Raw genomic sequence first — 16,022 nt, forward strand, 5'->3', positions numbered from 1 at the left:
AAGCTAGACTCTATTTAGGTGTTTTACCCGCGTAGTAACTTCGCGGAGTCAATTCGTCAGTCTACGGAGCGGGTCGTGTCTGGACAGCGCGCTCCGATTCAAGCCTCGCTCTCGCTCAAGCCTTGCCTTGCTATCCAGCCTTCGCCTTGCTTCCCAGCCTTTGTTTACCTACGGACTTTGCCTTGTTTCCCAGGACCAATCCTTGCCTTGTACCACGGATTTTACCAAGTTATTCCACGGACCTTGTTCTTGTTCCTAGTTACCTTGTTCCACGTTCAAGCCTTGTTTCAAGTATCAAGTTATTTCCTAGCCTCGCTCAAGTTTCATGGACTAAAGGTCCTTGTCATCTCCCCTCACTTTGCTTGGCAAAGTGAGTGTTTCGGTTATTGGATTACAACTTTGGACCTTAATATTTCTTATTGGACATTGCTTTTTTGGACTAATACTGACCTTTCCTGAAAGGTCTAATTCTGGACTATTTTCTACACTTGTTTTTATTAACTTTATATATTCCTACAATAAAGATATTAGATAGATTCTGGCCTCTGTGTATGGTTATTGGTGCTCTGCAGCCTGGGTCGTGACAACTTCCCATTTATAAGCAGATGGTTCATTAAGGGTTCTCATATATGCAAAATACACAGAAGTAGCAAGATTTTACAGATAGAACTGAAAACAAAAAGAGTATCTCAACGGAGTGATTTTGAGAGTAAAACAATCTTCACCTTTGAAAGTAAATTTTTATTATTATTATTATTATTATTATTATTATCAACACAACGACGTTGTATGGCACAGCAAACAAGATAGATATGCTGGATTTCGTTTCGCAAAACCACAAGTCGAACACTTCCCAAGTGTCTAGGACTGTGTGATGTATTTTCTGATGATGTGTGCAGATCCCAGTAGGGTGGCCTTTTGCAGTTGGCAGATGGTGATTTTGTCAATGTCTATTGTTTCCAAATGCCGGCTGAGATCTTTTGGCACAGCACCCAGTGTGCCCATCACCACCGGGACCACCTGTACTGGTTTCTGCCAGAGTCTTTGAAGTTCAATCTTGAGGTCCTGATAGCGGCTGAGTTTTTCCTGTTGTTTTTCATCTATGCGACTGTCACCTGGGATGGCAACATCAATGATCCAAACCTTGTTCTTTTCCACAACTGTGATGTCTGGTGTGTTGTGTTCCAGAACTTTGTCAGTCTGGATTCGGAAGTCCCACAGTATCTTTGCGTGCTCATTTTCCAATACTTTTGCAGGTTTGTGATCCCACCAGTTCTTTGCTGCTGGGAGGTGGTACTTGAGGCATAAGTTCCAATGAATCATTTGGGCCACATAGTTGTGCCTCTGTTTGTAGTCTGTCTGTGCGATTTTCTTACAGCAGCTGAGGATATGATCAATGGTTTCGTCGGTTTCCTTGCACAGTCTGCATTTTGGGTCATCAGCTGATTTTTCAATCTTGGCCTTAATTGCATTTGTTCTGATGGCTTGCTCCTGGGCTGCAAGGATCAGGCCTTCTGTCTCCTTCTTCAGGGTCCCATTCGTGAGCCAGAGCCAGGTCTTCTCCTTATCAGCTTTTCCTTCAATTTTGTCAAGGAACTTTCCATGCAGTGTTTTGTTGTGCCAGCTGTCAGCTCTAGTTTGTAGTGCGGTTTTCTTGTACTGGTTTTTTGTCTGCTGTGTTTTGAGGAGTTTCTGATTTTTGACTTCAATCAAAGCAGGTTCTTCACTTTGCTTGACATATTCTGCCAGGGCATGTTCTTCTTCTTTGACTGCTTGTTTTACTTGTAAGAGTCCTCTGCCCCCTGATCTTCTAGGCAGATATAGCCGGTCAACATCACTGCGAGGGTGCAGTGAATGATGAATGGTCATGAGTTTTCTTGTTTTTCTGTCCAAATTGTCCAGTTCCACCTGTGTCCAATTTATAATGCCAGCAGTATATCTTATGACAGGTATGGCCCAGGTGTTTATGGCCTTGATGGTGTTGCCTCCATTGAGCTTGCTTTTGAGAATTTTTCTGACCCTTTGTGTGTATCCTTTGCTGACCACAGTTTTCACATGTTCATGCTTGATGTTGTCCAGCTGTAATATGCCCAGATATCTATAGGCCTCTGGCTGGTGACACTTTATTGTTTGGCCATTGGGCATATTTATGCCCTCACTTTCAATGATTTTTCCCTTCTTCAATGCCACTGTCGAACATTTGTCCAAACCAAACTCCATGTTGATATCAGTGCTAAAAATTCGGACAGTTGCCAGCTGTCCGAATTCGCAGGTGCCACCTTGACGTGGTGGGGGGGCTTAGCTGCTCCAATGATGACTGAGGGCTGTGCTGGCGGTAGTGTAACTACCGGCAGGTCCAACCAAGCCAGAGAGGCCTCAGCTGAGGAGCACAACCAAGAGCACCTAACCCATTAGCATTATGGAGAATCAAACCCAAACGAAGTCTATACTGGCTCGGTCGTCGCCCAGGATAAAAAGGACCGCAGTGGATGCTGCTGATTCTGGACATCCATCGACAAGTGGGCTACGGAATCATCAAAACCCAAATGAACAGTCACAGAAGCGGCAAAAATATACAATGCCAGAAAACCGCACAATTATTATTATTATTATTATTATTATTATTATTATTATTATTATTATTATTTCATTTATATTCCACATTTTTCCCATGGGTGGGACTCATATGCAGCCAGGGAACATGTTTAAGCATATATCTAGACCAGGCATGTGAAAACTTTTCTGTATTGGCTGGGAGGGCTAGGTCAGGAGGGAGGGGGCACGGGGGGGAGGCACGGAGCCCAGGAGAAGGCAGAGTCAGGAGGGGACAGGGCATGGCCCAGGTCATCCTCAGGTTGTCCTCCCAGTCCCATCCTTATGTTATCCCTACTTGCCCCACCCTTATGCTGGGAGGAAGGCGGGACATACGGCAATTGCCCCCATCCTCCTCCCCCAATTCTTGGGCTGTCCTCTTGGCATTATTCCAGGAGGAGAACAAGACAGGCAGAAAATGAGAGTGCTCCAGGGGGCTCTTAGCCGCCATATGCCTTTCTCGAGCCATCCTCCTGGCATTAGGATGAGGCCGCTTGCACCGTCCTTATGCCGGGAGGACGACGAGACACACAGTGGCTACGTGCCATCCTCCCCCACCTTTCTGGCATAAGGACACAGCAGGCTGCTGTGTCCTTCTGCCAAGAGGACGGATAAAATGAAAAGGACCTGAGGTTAGCACCCAGGGAGCTGCATCCGGCCCCTAGGCCTTAGTTTACACATGCCTGGTCTAGACCCCTCAAGTAACTTCCTATCTGCACTGGTATTTACCCAAAGAGATATTTCCCCCATTTGCTCTATTTGAGTGTCCCTCAAAATAAGAAACTCAAAGATATGTCTAAATAAATTCAATAAACACACAGAATTTACTTATGTTTTTGATCATCCAAAACAGGGAAAAGGGGTTATAGTTCTGAAATTTCTCAAACTGTCTGAATCTTTAGTCCAACTTTACACAACTTGCTACGTTCAGAAGAAGCATCGTTGGACACAAAATTTTATTTTATTGACTAGTTAACCAAATTTTCTCCCAAACACATATAAAACATAAGTGAGGTAGAAGGAATCTACCTGTGGTTTCATCCTGTAATATTGCTAACAAGGGATACAGAAAAATCTCCATGACCCAAATACAAAGTTTTAGCAAACCATCATTCAGGGTAAAACTACCAGATTGTCAAGAGGAAAACAGAAGTGAAAACAGAAAATCAAAAAGCTTGGTGAGACATATACAAGGAAATGAGCACATACTTCAATGAAGCACTGGTGCTCCTGAATTAATCATATGACACCCTGGGAATGGATCAGGAAGAAGCAAGCTCAAGCCAGACTGTCAGGTGCATCTGTCTCCTACAAAGAAGTTTGCCTTACAGTCTGAGGAACCACAGGTTTAAGCCCCATAAGCATAACATTCTTTTTCTGACCATGAACATGACTGAAAAACAATTCTCTCTTAGATATAGCACCCTGAGTTTTCTAGTTGCTTATTGCAACACTTAATTTGGGGGGGGGGGGGGGGGTGCTCCATAATACAGACTAGCAAAAAAGACAAAGTAGCAATTTTAGGGAAAAAACAGAAATCTCACAATTGCTCAACTAATACATAAAACCAAGAGAATGTATCCTCTAATTAAAATCAGTGTGGGCCTTTAGATTTATAGCAACTCAGTGAGCTCATTACTATTTAAAAGTATTTAGTTCAATACGGTGTAGGCTGGCATTCCAGAAACACCAAAGGGAAGGAGCAAGTTTCAAAATAGCCAGAAAAATGTAACAAACACAAAATAAACACCAAAGGAAAGGGGAAAGTTTCAAAACAGCCAATGGTCAACACAAAATAAAGGATTAAAAGAATAAGGATTAGTCTTTCCTAAACACCCCAAAACACTTTTTAAGGGTTGCTTATTGAAATAATGCTTTCTAAAAGTGTGTTGTGTAGCTGCTGTTAATGAGCTTTTTCATGTAAGACGGTATATGTTTGCTTAGAATTAAGTATAATTGGATTCAAGGGAGCTTATCTTAAGTAAATGTGCACAGGACACACTACAGACTTAAAGGGGGGGGGGGGCTATTCACCGATACAGAATTGTTAGCACATGGAGATTTTTCATGCAATGGGAATGATTGAGAAATATTGAGCTTACATTTGAAAGCAATGAGATCTATTTAAAGCACACCAATTTCAACCCCTGGTCTCCATTGCACATAACATCACCTATCCAGACATGGAAACTACAAACCATTTCCAATAGCAACATCCTGCTCAAAATGATGACATATAACTTCTAGTCACCGTTTTGGCCAGAATATGGCAAGAGTAGAATGTGGGGAACTTTGGGTGGGATTCTCTGATGGAGGTGCAGATTTTTACACATCTGGGAGGAAGAGACTTTTGGGTAAAAATCAAATGTAAATTACACCAAAAAATAAAATAAAAAAGAGACAGGGAGGCGCCTTTAAGGCATTTGGGGGCCACATGTGGCCCATAGACTGTACTTTCCTCAACCATGATCTAAGGAAATTATTTAGATACTACATACATGAACACTATAAATATTGTTAAACTTTAGCATCTATGTACTATATGTTATTCCATGTACTAATAACATTCTGAATGGACTGCTACCAATCAATAGCAAAAAGCAAGAACATGTATTGATGGTGTATCCCTTTGCTAGAAATTGCTTTGAGAAATGCTGCAGCTCTTGGAAAGCTGCCAAATCTCAACTATTGCATTAACCATCTGTGTAGTAAAAGGTAATTTGAAAATATAAAGCAAAGTGGGAGGGCTGACTAAACTTGTATGCTAATTTAAACCATAAAATTAACCCTAACTTATGCCATCATTTCTTGACACGATACTGAAATATTTTGAATTTCAGTAATGGATAATCTAATATGTGTCAATATTGAATGCAATGTGTGACTATTTGTTAACTCTGTGTCATACACAATACAGGTCACTCACAAATGAGCCAACTGTATGTTATATAGTCATCCCTATGCATCTACACATCCTATGTGAATGGATTCAAACATCACTGGCTTGAAAATATTCCAAATAAATTCCAAAAGAAAACCTTGATTTTGCCATTCTATACAAAGGACACATCCTATGTGAATGGATTCAAACGTCACTGGCTTGAAAATATTCCAAATAAATTCCAAATAAATTCCAAAAGAAAACCCTGATTTTGCCATTCAATACAAAGGACACAATTTGACTATGTATATAGTGGGACCTGAGCATCCCCAAGGTGTCCTGCAGCCTTGTCACATCAATACTAGTTTGTCAGGTTTGCCAGAAGTAAGAAATATCAATAAAACTTTATAATCTCACCCTTGAAATGACACCTAGTTGTACAGTAACAAGGCTAAATATTTGAACAGGTATTCTGGCCAAAGTGTTCAGATAACTACCTACCTAGAAAGGTGAGCTCTATCTTTGGCCTTTACAGTGATATTTTTTAAAAAGATAAAATTAGAGCTGTGCCACTGAAAAGCAAAAAGCAATTGCCAGAAGGCTGGCCAATACTACTGCAACAAGAAAATATACATTTCCATGTAAAAAGGAAGTATCCGCACTGGACAACTCACACATCAAAGTTCTCTACTTTGTTCTGCCACTACCTCAAGCTGAAATCTTTGTGGATTTATGACTGATGTTTTAATATGTGAAATACAGTATTATTCTGAAGTATAGGTGAGTGCATACTACAATCTTCAAAAGAAAAAAGGGTGTATATATGCACATATATATACACACAAACGCACACACACAAAATAGAGGACCCTTCTAATTAAGAATGTAAATACATTTTGAGGCACTGCTGATTCCCTGATAATGGTAATGGGGCTGTGTTAGAGTACTTCAATACATCCTTCTTTATACATTGAAATTATGTCAGTATCATAGAATCATAGAATAGTAGAGTTGGAAGAGACCTCATGGGCCATCCAGTCCAACCCCCTGCCAAGAAGCAGGAAATCGCATTCGAAGCACCCCTGACAGATGGCCATCCAGCCTCTGTTTAAAAGCCTCCAAAGAAGGAGCCTCCACCACAGTCCGAGGGAGAGAGTTCCACTGCCGAACAGCCCTCGCAGTGAGGAAGTTCTTCCTGATGTTCAGGTGGAATCTCCTTTCCTGTAGTTTGAAGCCATCGTTTCGCATCCTAGTCTGCAGGGTAGCAGAAAACAAGCTTGCTCCCTCCTCCCTATGACTTCCCCTCACATATTTATACATGGCTATCATGTCTCCTCTTAGCCTTCTCTTCTGCAGGCTAAACATGCCCAGTTCTTTAAGCCGTTCCTCATAGGGCTTCTCCAGACCTTTAATCATTTTAGTTGCCCTCCTCTGGACGCTTTCCAGTTTCTCTATACTTAGATAAAGTGGGAGAGAATGAACAGACACATTGATGGACGAAACTATGGATGCCAATGCTTTAACTTTTCAAAGGCCATTTTGGACCTCTCATGGTATACAATATGTCGAAAAATATAGTTTAGTAAAAGATACTAGTTAAATAATTGCACTTACTGTATAAAAAGAGCTGTAATTTCCCCATTATGTTTCTATACTTATCAAGCTTGAGTCAGTGCAATGGAAACAATGGCTCTCTAAAATAAGTGGCCACATCTAAGTTTCTCTCATACTTCAGGCATACAGCTTCAACAATTGTTTTCAAAACTGATCCAGTGGTCAGCCATTTCTTTACCCTCTCAGTCAGTCATCATTATCTAAGCACACCTGCTACTTGTATTCATTAGCACCGATCTAACCATTTGTCAAAACTAAGAAGGTAGATCAGAATTCAGGTATTTGTTTTTTAAAGTACCAAGAAATTTAAAATATTCTTTTTTGAAAATCTCAAAGTGAAGGATTCGACAGATATTCAAGTATCCGGACAGCCCATTTGCCCCTCCCGACTATTGTACTTGTAAAATATACAATTCCACAATAGATTAATGTTAAACAATATTTTTACTTCAAACACATCTATATTGTTAAGCAAAGGATTAAGTTTAGCTAATAAATGTATTTCAAATACAAACTAGAGTCAACTTACCAGCTTAATTGCCACATATTCATTTGTATACAAATTTTTTCCTTAAAGACAAAAAGACAAGAATATGAGACTACATACATCTGCATTCTAAAAACAAGTTGATTTCAACATGCAGTACTGATTTCTTCTGCATTTAGTGCAAAGAGCAGCAGCCAGATTTCTAACAGGAGCTGACTACAGGGAGCACACCACTCCCTTGTTAAAGCAGCTCCACTGGCTGCCTGTGTATATCCGGGCCCAATTCAAAGTGCAGGTTATCACCTATAAAGACCTTTACGGTTAGAGTCCTAAGGTCCTCCGTGGATGCCCTCCTCAGGGTCCCACCACCCTCACAAACACAGCTGGTGGGAAAGAGGGAGAGGGCCTTCTTGGTGGTGCCCTCCCCCTCGGCTCTGGAATACTCTTCCCAAAGAAATTAGACATGCCCCCTCTCTAGCCACCTTCAAAAAAGAACTGACAACATGGACGTAGAAGTAGGCATTCTGAAATTATTAATTATAACTTATCATGGTGGTGAACTGGTTGGAACTGGTTTTTGCCCTGGTGTACAATATAATCCAGCTAAATTTTAAATGAAATATTTTATTATGATATTGTTATTTTAGTTCTTAGTTTGTTTTGTTTTGGATATTGTTGTTTATATATTTTTTCTATTTTTTGTTTTGGTTTTGTACTGTGACTTATTTTTTGTAAGCCACCCTGAGTCCTGTTTGGCAGGATATAAATAAAGTTTATTTATTATTATTATTATTATTATTATTATTATTATTATTATTATTCTCCAAAGAAATTCTATTAGTTTCTTCAGATAATAACATTGGCTTAACAAACAATGCTTAATTAGGCTAGAAGATGCAAACACATCTACAAATATTTTTCTCATACAAACCATTGTCTCAATGCTGTTGGAAGTAATTCACTGCTGCCCAAATGTTTTGAATGGCAACTCCATAATTCCCAGCCACGAATCGTGCTTGGTTGAAGCTAAGGAAATTGCAGATCAAATCATCTGAGGGCACCTGATTGATCACTTCCAAATATCTCCCTTCAAGTTCAACAAAAGTCTAACTATGTCAAGAAGGCTGGGCCATTTTTATTCACAGGACTAAACAAAAATCAAGACCAGCCTACGCTTCTTAATCCAAGAGAAAGTTTAGTCAGCCTGCAACTATAAAAATAAAAACTCAGGCATTAATTCATTCACAGCATAAAAACTGTATTTCACAATATTATTTACACATGCCAGAAACCAAACGGAGATGTTCCAACACTAATACTTATTATCACCATCTAAACTGAACATTCCCAATTTTTTTCTATGCTACAAGATTAATATGAGGCATTAATTAGCTTTCACTATTCAATGTGATATATAGAACATTTTAGTGGAATGCACAATTTTCATAGTCTTACCTAATCGTAGCTCTCCAAAATTGCCACAACCTATTTTTTTACCAACTCTGAAATTAGGTCCAACCATTAAAACTCCAGAATTTGATGAGCTGCTGCCTCGTGGATTGTGACTTGATCGTCCGCTAGGCCTTGCCATTCTATCATCCGTTTTGTCCTTGTCTTTCTTTTTGCTTTCCATATCAAGTTTATGGTACTCCACTTTGAACGTCTTTCCCCAGTCAAGACAAGGAATCTCAAATGGGGTAATGTAGAAATGGAAACATCACTAGTTATGTGCTCCAGCTATTTACTGTGATTTAGGAAGCTGCTGCAGGCAGTCACCACTTGCGTATTCATCCCATTCGCAAAGTATTTTTCCTTGATAGTTGTTAAACCGAAATATTTCAGGTGGTCTTCTATTAGCACCATTTATTGGTATTTCATGTTCTTCTGTAATAAAAATAACAGCTTGTTAAGCAACATGGAAATTATGTCATTAACAGAAAAATAGTAAATTACACAATGTACAGAATGTAAGGTTTTCAGTTAACTATTTACTATATAAACAAAAACTCACATAAGGCCAGAGACTAAAGTATGTATCTTTTCAATTTTCTCACTGCTGTACTTAAATATTACAGTTTTAGCAAAGGTTCACCCCTCTCATTACTATAGCTCCAATATAAACACGACATTCTTTCACAAAATACTCTCCAAATTTAATTAAACAAAATACCACAGTGAAGTGGTTTCCTCACTTCTAAGTAAAATCAGCTTGCACCAACAGTAATTTCAATACATTACACACACAAAATCTGGTTGCTTTCACTTTCTCATCAGCATTTTATTTACTGCATTTACTCGAATCAAATGCTCACCTTTTTGGCTAAATTACCTTCTCAAAATTAGGGTGTGTATTAGATTTGCATAATAGGATAATCTTAGTGCAGAGTAAGCCAAAGCAAAAGGGAAGTTACTTCAGGAGTACCTAGAGCTCCTATTTGAAGGATGTCATCTCTAATTTAATTGTCTTTGGTCAATGCTATGCGATCCTGTGATCTGTAGTTTGTTGAGACATCTGCATTCTTTGGCAGAAAAGGCTCAAGACCTTGTAAAACTACAGCCCCCAGGATTCCATAGCACTGAGCCAGGACAGTTAAGGTGGATTCATTCTAAAGCATAGATACACCCCAAGATTCTCTTTTCCATTGCTGAAAGCTCTAGTGTTCTGACACTTTTGTTTTTAAAGAAGAAATTCTAAGCATGCAGCCACTGTAATGCGCACCTTTTTTTGGCCGAATTACATATAGTACACTTTTTGCCACTGTGCATTACATTAACCAGCAAATCCTTTTTTTTTCTTTTTGGTTTTGTAATTTAGAAAATTGAAATGCACATTAGATTCAATGGTGCAATAGACACAAGTAAATGTGGGCAATACTACTGCCTTGCTGAATAAGTCTGTTGTTTATGCTTCTACATTTTTACTGACAAAGGTGATCTTCCCAAATTCACATTTTAACCCTATCACTCAATTCCACAAGCAAACTACAGTCTCTACATCATTCAAGCATTTCATAAATATTTCCTACAAAATAATTTAAGTCAAACTTACCCAAGAAAATGCTCCAGCATTCACAGCTTTCCCCCCCATGACAATCCACACAGTATTTCATATGTAAGTAACATTCTGAAAACAAAAATGTACTTGAAATTAGAAATGAAATTGACATTATATAGTTAAGACGCTTGAGGCTCAATTAAAACTCTATCTCTTCATATTAGAAAAAGTATTAAAACAAACCACACAGTTCTACATTTAACTATTAATCTGATCATATTTAGAGACTTCGTCATTAAAATACACTCTCAATACAAGAAGGTTGGAAAACCTAATAGAACTGATTTTAACAAGGCTAGAGAACTAAAAAAAAATCAGTTATAAAGTAAATAATAATCATAACTTTATTTTTATATCCCGCTCCCATCTCCCCAGAGGGGACTCGGGGCGGCTCACATGGGGACAAGCCCAGTTTCAACATACAATAAAATATAGCATAATTAAACCAATGTAAAACAGGTAAAATAGTATAAACATACAAACCAGCATAAAACATCAACATCAAAACATTACAACATTAGAGTCTGAACATAATATACAAATTTTAAGATAAAATTCAGCAGACTCTACAAGAGGAAATTAAGGATCTCATTACAGAGTTCAATCAATAAGAGTGGAGTGTGATAAAGTGCAGTAGTTGTGGCAACTAATAACTAACCGGAAGTATTTATTCGAATGCACATTGAAATAACCATGATTTAAGGTCCTTTCGAAAGATGGATAGTGAGGGTGCCAGCCTGATCTCCCTGGGGAGGGAATTCCAGAGCCGAGGGACCACCACTGAGAAGGCCCTCTCTCTTGTCCCCACCAACCGCACCTGAGACGGGGGTGGGAGCGAGAGGAGGGCCTCCCCAGAAGATCTCAAGGCCCGCATGGGTTCATAGGGGAGGAGGCGGTCACGGAGATAAGCAGGTCCTGAACCATATAGGGCTTTATAGGTAATAACCTGCACCTTGAATTGGGCCCGGAAACTTATTGGCAGCGAGTGGAGCTGCTTAAACAGGGATGTTGGCCGCTCCCTATAGCCTGCTCCTGTTATCACCCTGGCCACTGATCTTTGTACCAACTGTAGTTTCCGAACCGTCTGCAAAGGCAGCCCCACGTAGAGCGCATTGCAGTAATCCAGTCTAGAGGTAACTAAGGCGTGGACCACCATGGTCAAGTCAGACTTCACGAGGTATGGTCACAGCTAACGCACAAGCTTTAACTGTGCGAAAGCCCTCCCAGCCACCGCCGAAACCTGAGCATCAAGCGTCAGCTCTGAGTCCAGGAGGACCCCCAGACTGCGCCTTCAGGGGGAGTGCAACCCCGTCGACCACAGGTTGCCACCCTATGCCTTACAACTGACCTGGAAGACCTCTGTCTTGTCAGGATTGAGCTTCAGCTTGTTAGCCCTCATCCAGTCCATCACAGCGGCCAGACACTGGTCCAGGATCCGAGGGGCTCCCTTGGAATTCGGTGGAAAGTAGTAGTAGAGTTGAGTGTCATCTGTATAGAGATGGCACCGAAATCCAAAACTCCGGATGACCACGCCCAGCGGTTTCATGTAGATGTTAAAAAGCATAGGAGACAGAACTGAACCTTGTGGGACCCCACAGGTCAATGGCCAGGGCTCCAAGCAGGTGTCTCCCAGTTTCACCAACTGGGAACGGCCCTCCAGGAAGGAGCAGAGCCATTGCAGAGCAACGCCCCCAATACTCATTCTGGAGAGCCAACCCAGAAGGATACCATGGTTGATGATATCGAAAGCCGCTGAGATGTCCAAGAGAACCAACAGTGACATACTCCCTGTCAAGTTCTCTGCGGAGGTCATCCACCAAGGCGACCAAAGCAGTCTCCGTACCGTGACCAGGCCTGAACCCAGACTGCAATGGATCAAGATAATCGGTCTCTAGCAGGAACCCCTGGAGCTGCAAGGCAGCCACCCGCTCCAGAAACTTGCCCAAGAAGGGGAGGTTAGAGACTGATCGGTAGTTGTTTGATACTGTCGGATCAAGGGACGACTTCTTCAGGATCGGTTTGACAAATGCCTGTTTTAAGGTGGATGGAAAATGTCCCTGATCCAGTGAGGAATTTATAATTCCCACATACCAGCCCCCCACTGGCAAGCTTTAGAAGCCAAGAATGGCAAGGGTCCGAAGCAGATGTGGTCACCCTCACAGCTCCAAGGATCCCCTCGACATCATCAGGCTGAACAGTCTGAAACGAATCCATTAAAACTGGACAAGCAGATGCCTCAGTTACCTCTTGTGGTACTGCTTCAAGGCTGGTGTCTAAGTCAGAGCGTATCTGAGTGACTTTGTCTGCAAAACGATGGGCGAAATCGCCACATCGAGTTGTCAGATGGTCGGGGAAGGCCCCTCCACCACCAGGGTGGAGGAACTCCCCCACCACCTGAAACAACTCAGCTGGTCTATTGATTGCAGACGCAATGCGGGCAGTCGAGAAAGCACTATTACTGATAAAAGTATCAAGCCTAAATGTTCTGATGAAAAAGTTCTGCTAAACCCGGTAACATTTAAATAAGGCGCTTTTGACTTAGTCTCCCATTTTCAGTACCAAATGAGTATTGCTATAAGGTAGACTTAACCGACAGCAAACATATACCATGGAGAGGAGGTACCACAGCACTTTAGGTTTCTACATCCCCTCCCAAAAAGGAGTACATCTGGGCTCCTATTCAATTAATTCAGTCCCAGGATAACTGATCCCCATGGATGGAAAGCACCTCCATTGGATTAGGATGCAAACAGAAAGAGAAACTGGGATCCACAGGGTAAGTGAAGAGGTGGCAGTGCATGGAGCCTACTCCTTTTCATGCATACTGCGTGTCTGTCCTCCCTTGTTCACATGTAGAAAAAAGGAAACGGTAAGTGAAGTAGAGTTAATAGCCCTTCTTCCTGCATGTCGTGTTTATGTTTTGCCCGGGTAAAGGAAGGGAGGTCCACGTAAAACAGAGATTTGGCACAGAGGAAGAGGAGCCAGTATCCTCAGGGTTAAGGAAGTAGCATAAGCATGCAGGGCCTGCTACTCTTCCTGTGTCAGTTTTGCCTGGTACTTCCCTTCCTTTGTAGGTGACATACATACATGGCAGGAATGAGGAAGAGCCAGGATCTGCAGGGTTGGTGAAATAGCTGCGGTATGCAGGGCTTTTTCCTCCACCTTTTCCTGCATGTTACTGTTTCATCTGGTTAAAGGAAGGGAGGTACCAGTCAACCCTTTTTTTCTTTTTGCACTTACCTGGCTGCTCACTGCCTACCTCCCCACAAGCACTAAGAAAGGCTCTTTTCCTCCACTGCACCCTAGTCTCCAGAGAAAGAAGCCACGAGGACAACTGGCTGAAGAAAGGAGGAGTCAATGAGTGGGCAAACAGAAAAGGGTGGAGGTTGAGCAGAGAAAAAAGCAAGTGGTCAAGGAGCAGGACCAGAGTGGGTAGCCCCTTTCCAACACCTACCTCCCCCTCACTCAGAGAGATTAACAGATTTTCAATTTTCACTAGGAGACTGCACCCAATCTCCATGAAAGTAAAGGGCTAACTGCATTTCATCTTAAGTTCTTCTGGTAGGGATGTCCTGTAAGACTCCTAACCCTGCTTGTGGAATTTATTATAATACAGTTTGAATATTTTTATCAGAAAAAAACTTGGGACCAAAAGGGTTTGGGATTTAAATTTTGAAAATTATTTTTGGATATGCTTATTTGCATAGATGTACATAGTGAGATATCTTGGAGATGGGATCAAAGTTTAAACTCAAGATGTATTTATGTTTTATATACACTTTATACACATAACTTGATGATAGTTTTACACGTATTTTAATAAGCTTATGCATGAAGCAAAGTTTCATGAAACAAAGTTTACCATCGGAATGCAATTTCATGCTATTTCAGTCACTCATGTGGATCAATTTGGATTTTGGAGAACAGTGTATTGAATTCCAGATAAAAGATGCTCAACTGTTTTAACAAATACTTTTCAATGTCTAACACTTCAAATTTATGACTTGCTGATCAATTTCACTTTTAATTCTCATAAAGACACCAAAGTTTGAAAGAAGGATTTAATACCAATTTAAGTAAGCAAATATGAACATAATGTGAAATAAAATTCTTTTGCATTTTCAGTATATATTAACATAAGATTAAGTTCATTCAAAGATAGCATTATATCCCAATATAGTTAAGTTTCTTTTCGTAGGACTTAAGCTTAAAACATTGGCGATGGAAGGAAAATCTAAAATCTCTACAATTCTAACCAAAAGCTTGATTCATCAGCAGTCTTTTTATACTATTTCTGGGATCCAATGAACCTATCGTGCACAGGAGCACACTGGGGGTTTTTTCTGCCTAATGGCAAGATTAGAAATACTATGCTACTGGAAAGATAACAGTAAATCTGTCTCTCATAGCTGAAAAAAAGATCCAACCCATGGAAAGATTAACTATACTGTATTCTGTAACTAAGCTGCACTTTACAGTGTATATTTTAATTTTTCTCTTGCAGTTTTTCATAAAAATATTTGTGTAAAGTACCTGCAATTATTTTTAATATTGTCAGCGAGATGGTCAAACTTACAGATAATACCCAATTCAAGGGGCTAAAAATTTAAGATATCACATTGATTGCTCTGAACAGGGTAAATTTGCAAAGAAATTGCCAAATGCAAATTCTATAAAGCAGACCTGGGCAAACTTCAGCCCTCCAGATGTTTTGGAATCTAACTCTCATAATTCCCAACAGTTGGTAGGCTGGATGGGATTTCTGGGCATTGAAGTCCAAAAAACCTAGAGGGCCAAAGTTTGCCCATGCCTGCTATAAAGACACCAGATCCTGTTAGATCTTGAAAGCTAAGCAATATCTCGGTCAGACTGTTTGTATAGAAGACTATGGATGAATACCAAGCTGTATTTCAGAGAAGGAATCCCCCTCTTTATGATCTTCCCTTGTCTCTCCTGTCTTCTCCGATCTCTCCCACATCAGTTCTCAGTAAAAGGTTGCACACCCTCAAAATTGTGAAATGGACTTTGCTCTTTGCATGTGCAAACACGAAGAAAGAGGATGTTATTTTCTCTAGCCCTCCTTTCACTTGGTAGGAATAGCTTGTGAAGAGAAGGGCCAGTTGTTGATAGGGTCTAAAACAGACATGGGCAAACTTTGGCCCTCTAGTTGTTTTGGACTTCAATTTCCACAATTCCTAACAGCCTACCAGCTGTTAGGAATCGTGGGAATTGAAGTCCAAAACACCTGGAGGGCCAACGTTTGCCCATGCCTCATCTAGAACATTGTTGCTTTTCTTGCCCTCCTCCCAACTCAATTCTCTCAAATCCAGAACCTTCCTTCAATCTCTTCCTGGGGCAACTGGGGATTTGTCTGAGATCACTGCCTCGAAAGA

The 16,022-nt window shown here is 40.7% G+C and overlaps 1 protein-coding gene across 7 annotated transcripts in view; it reads right to left on the reverse strand.

The window, feature by feature from the left end:
- csnk1g3 (casein kinase 1 gamma 3) overlaps nucleotides 1-16,022 on the reverse strand; it is a 91,773-nt gene that overhangs the window by 59,533 nt on the left and 16,218 nt on the right. For all 7 annotated transcript variants that reach the window (XM_062972140.1, XM_062972139.1, XM_008114068.3 and 4 more), the window contains exons 2-4: nucleotides 10,624-10,698; nucleotides 9,030-9,458; nucleotides 7,617-7,657 (exon numbers count right to left, since the gene is read on the reverse strand). In XM_062972140.1, coding sequence (XP_062828210.1) covers nucleotides 7,617-7,657; nucleotides 9,030-9,207 — 219 coding nt within the window. In that variant the 5' untranslated portion in view covers nucleotides 9,208-9,458; nucleotides 10,624-10,698. The remainder of the gene's footprint in view (nucleotides 1-7,616; nucleotides 7,658-9,029; nucleotides 9,459-10,623; nucleotides 10,699-16,022) is intronic.

This window comes from Anolis carolinensis, chromosome 2 (genome assembly GCF_035594765.1).
Source record: "Anolis carolinensis isolate JA03-04 chromosome 2, rAnoCar3.1.pri, whole genome shotgun sequence".
Lineage (NCBI taxonomy): Eukaryota > Metazoa > Chordata > Lepidosauria > Squamata > Dactyloidae > Anolis > Anolis carolinensis.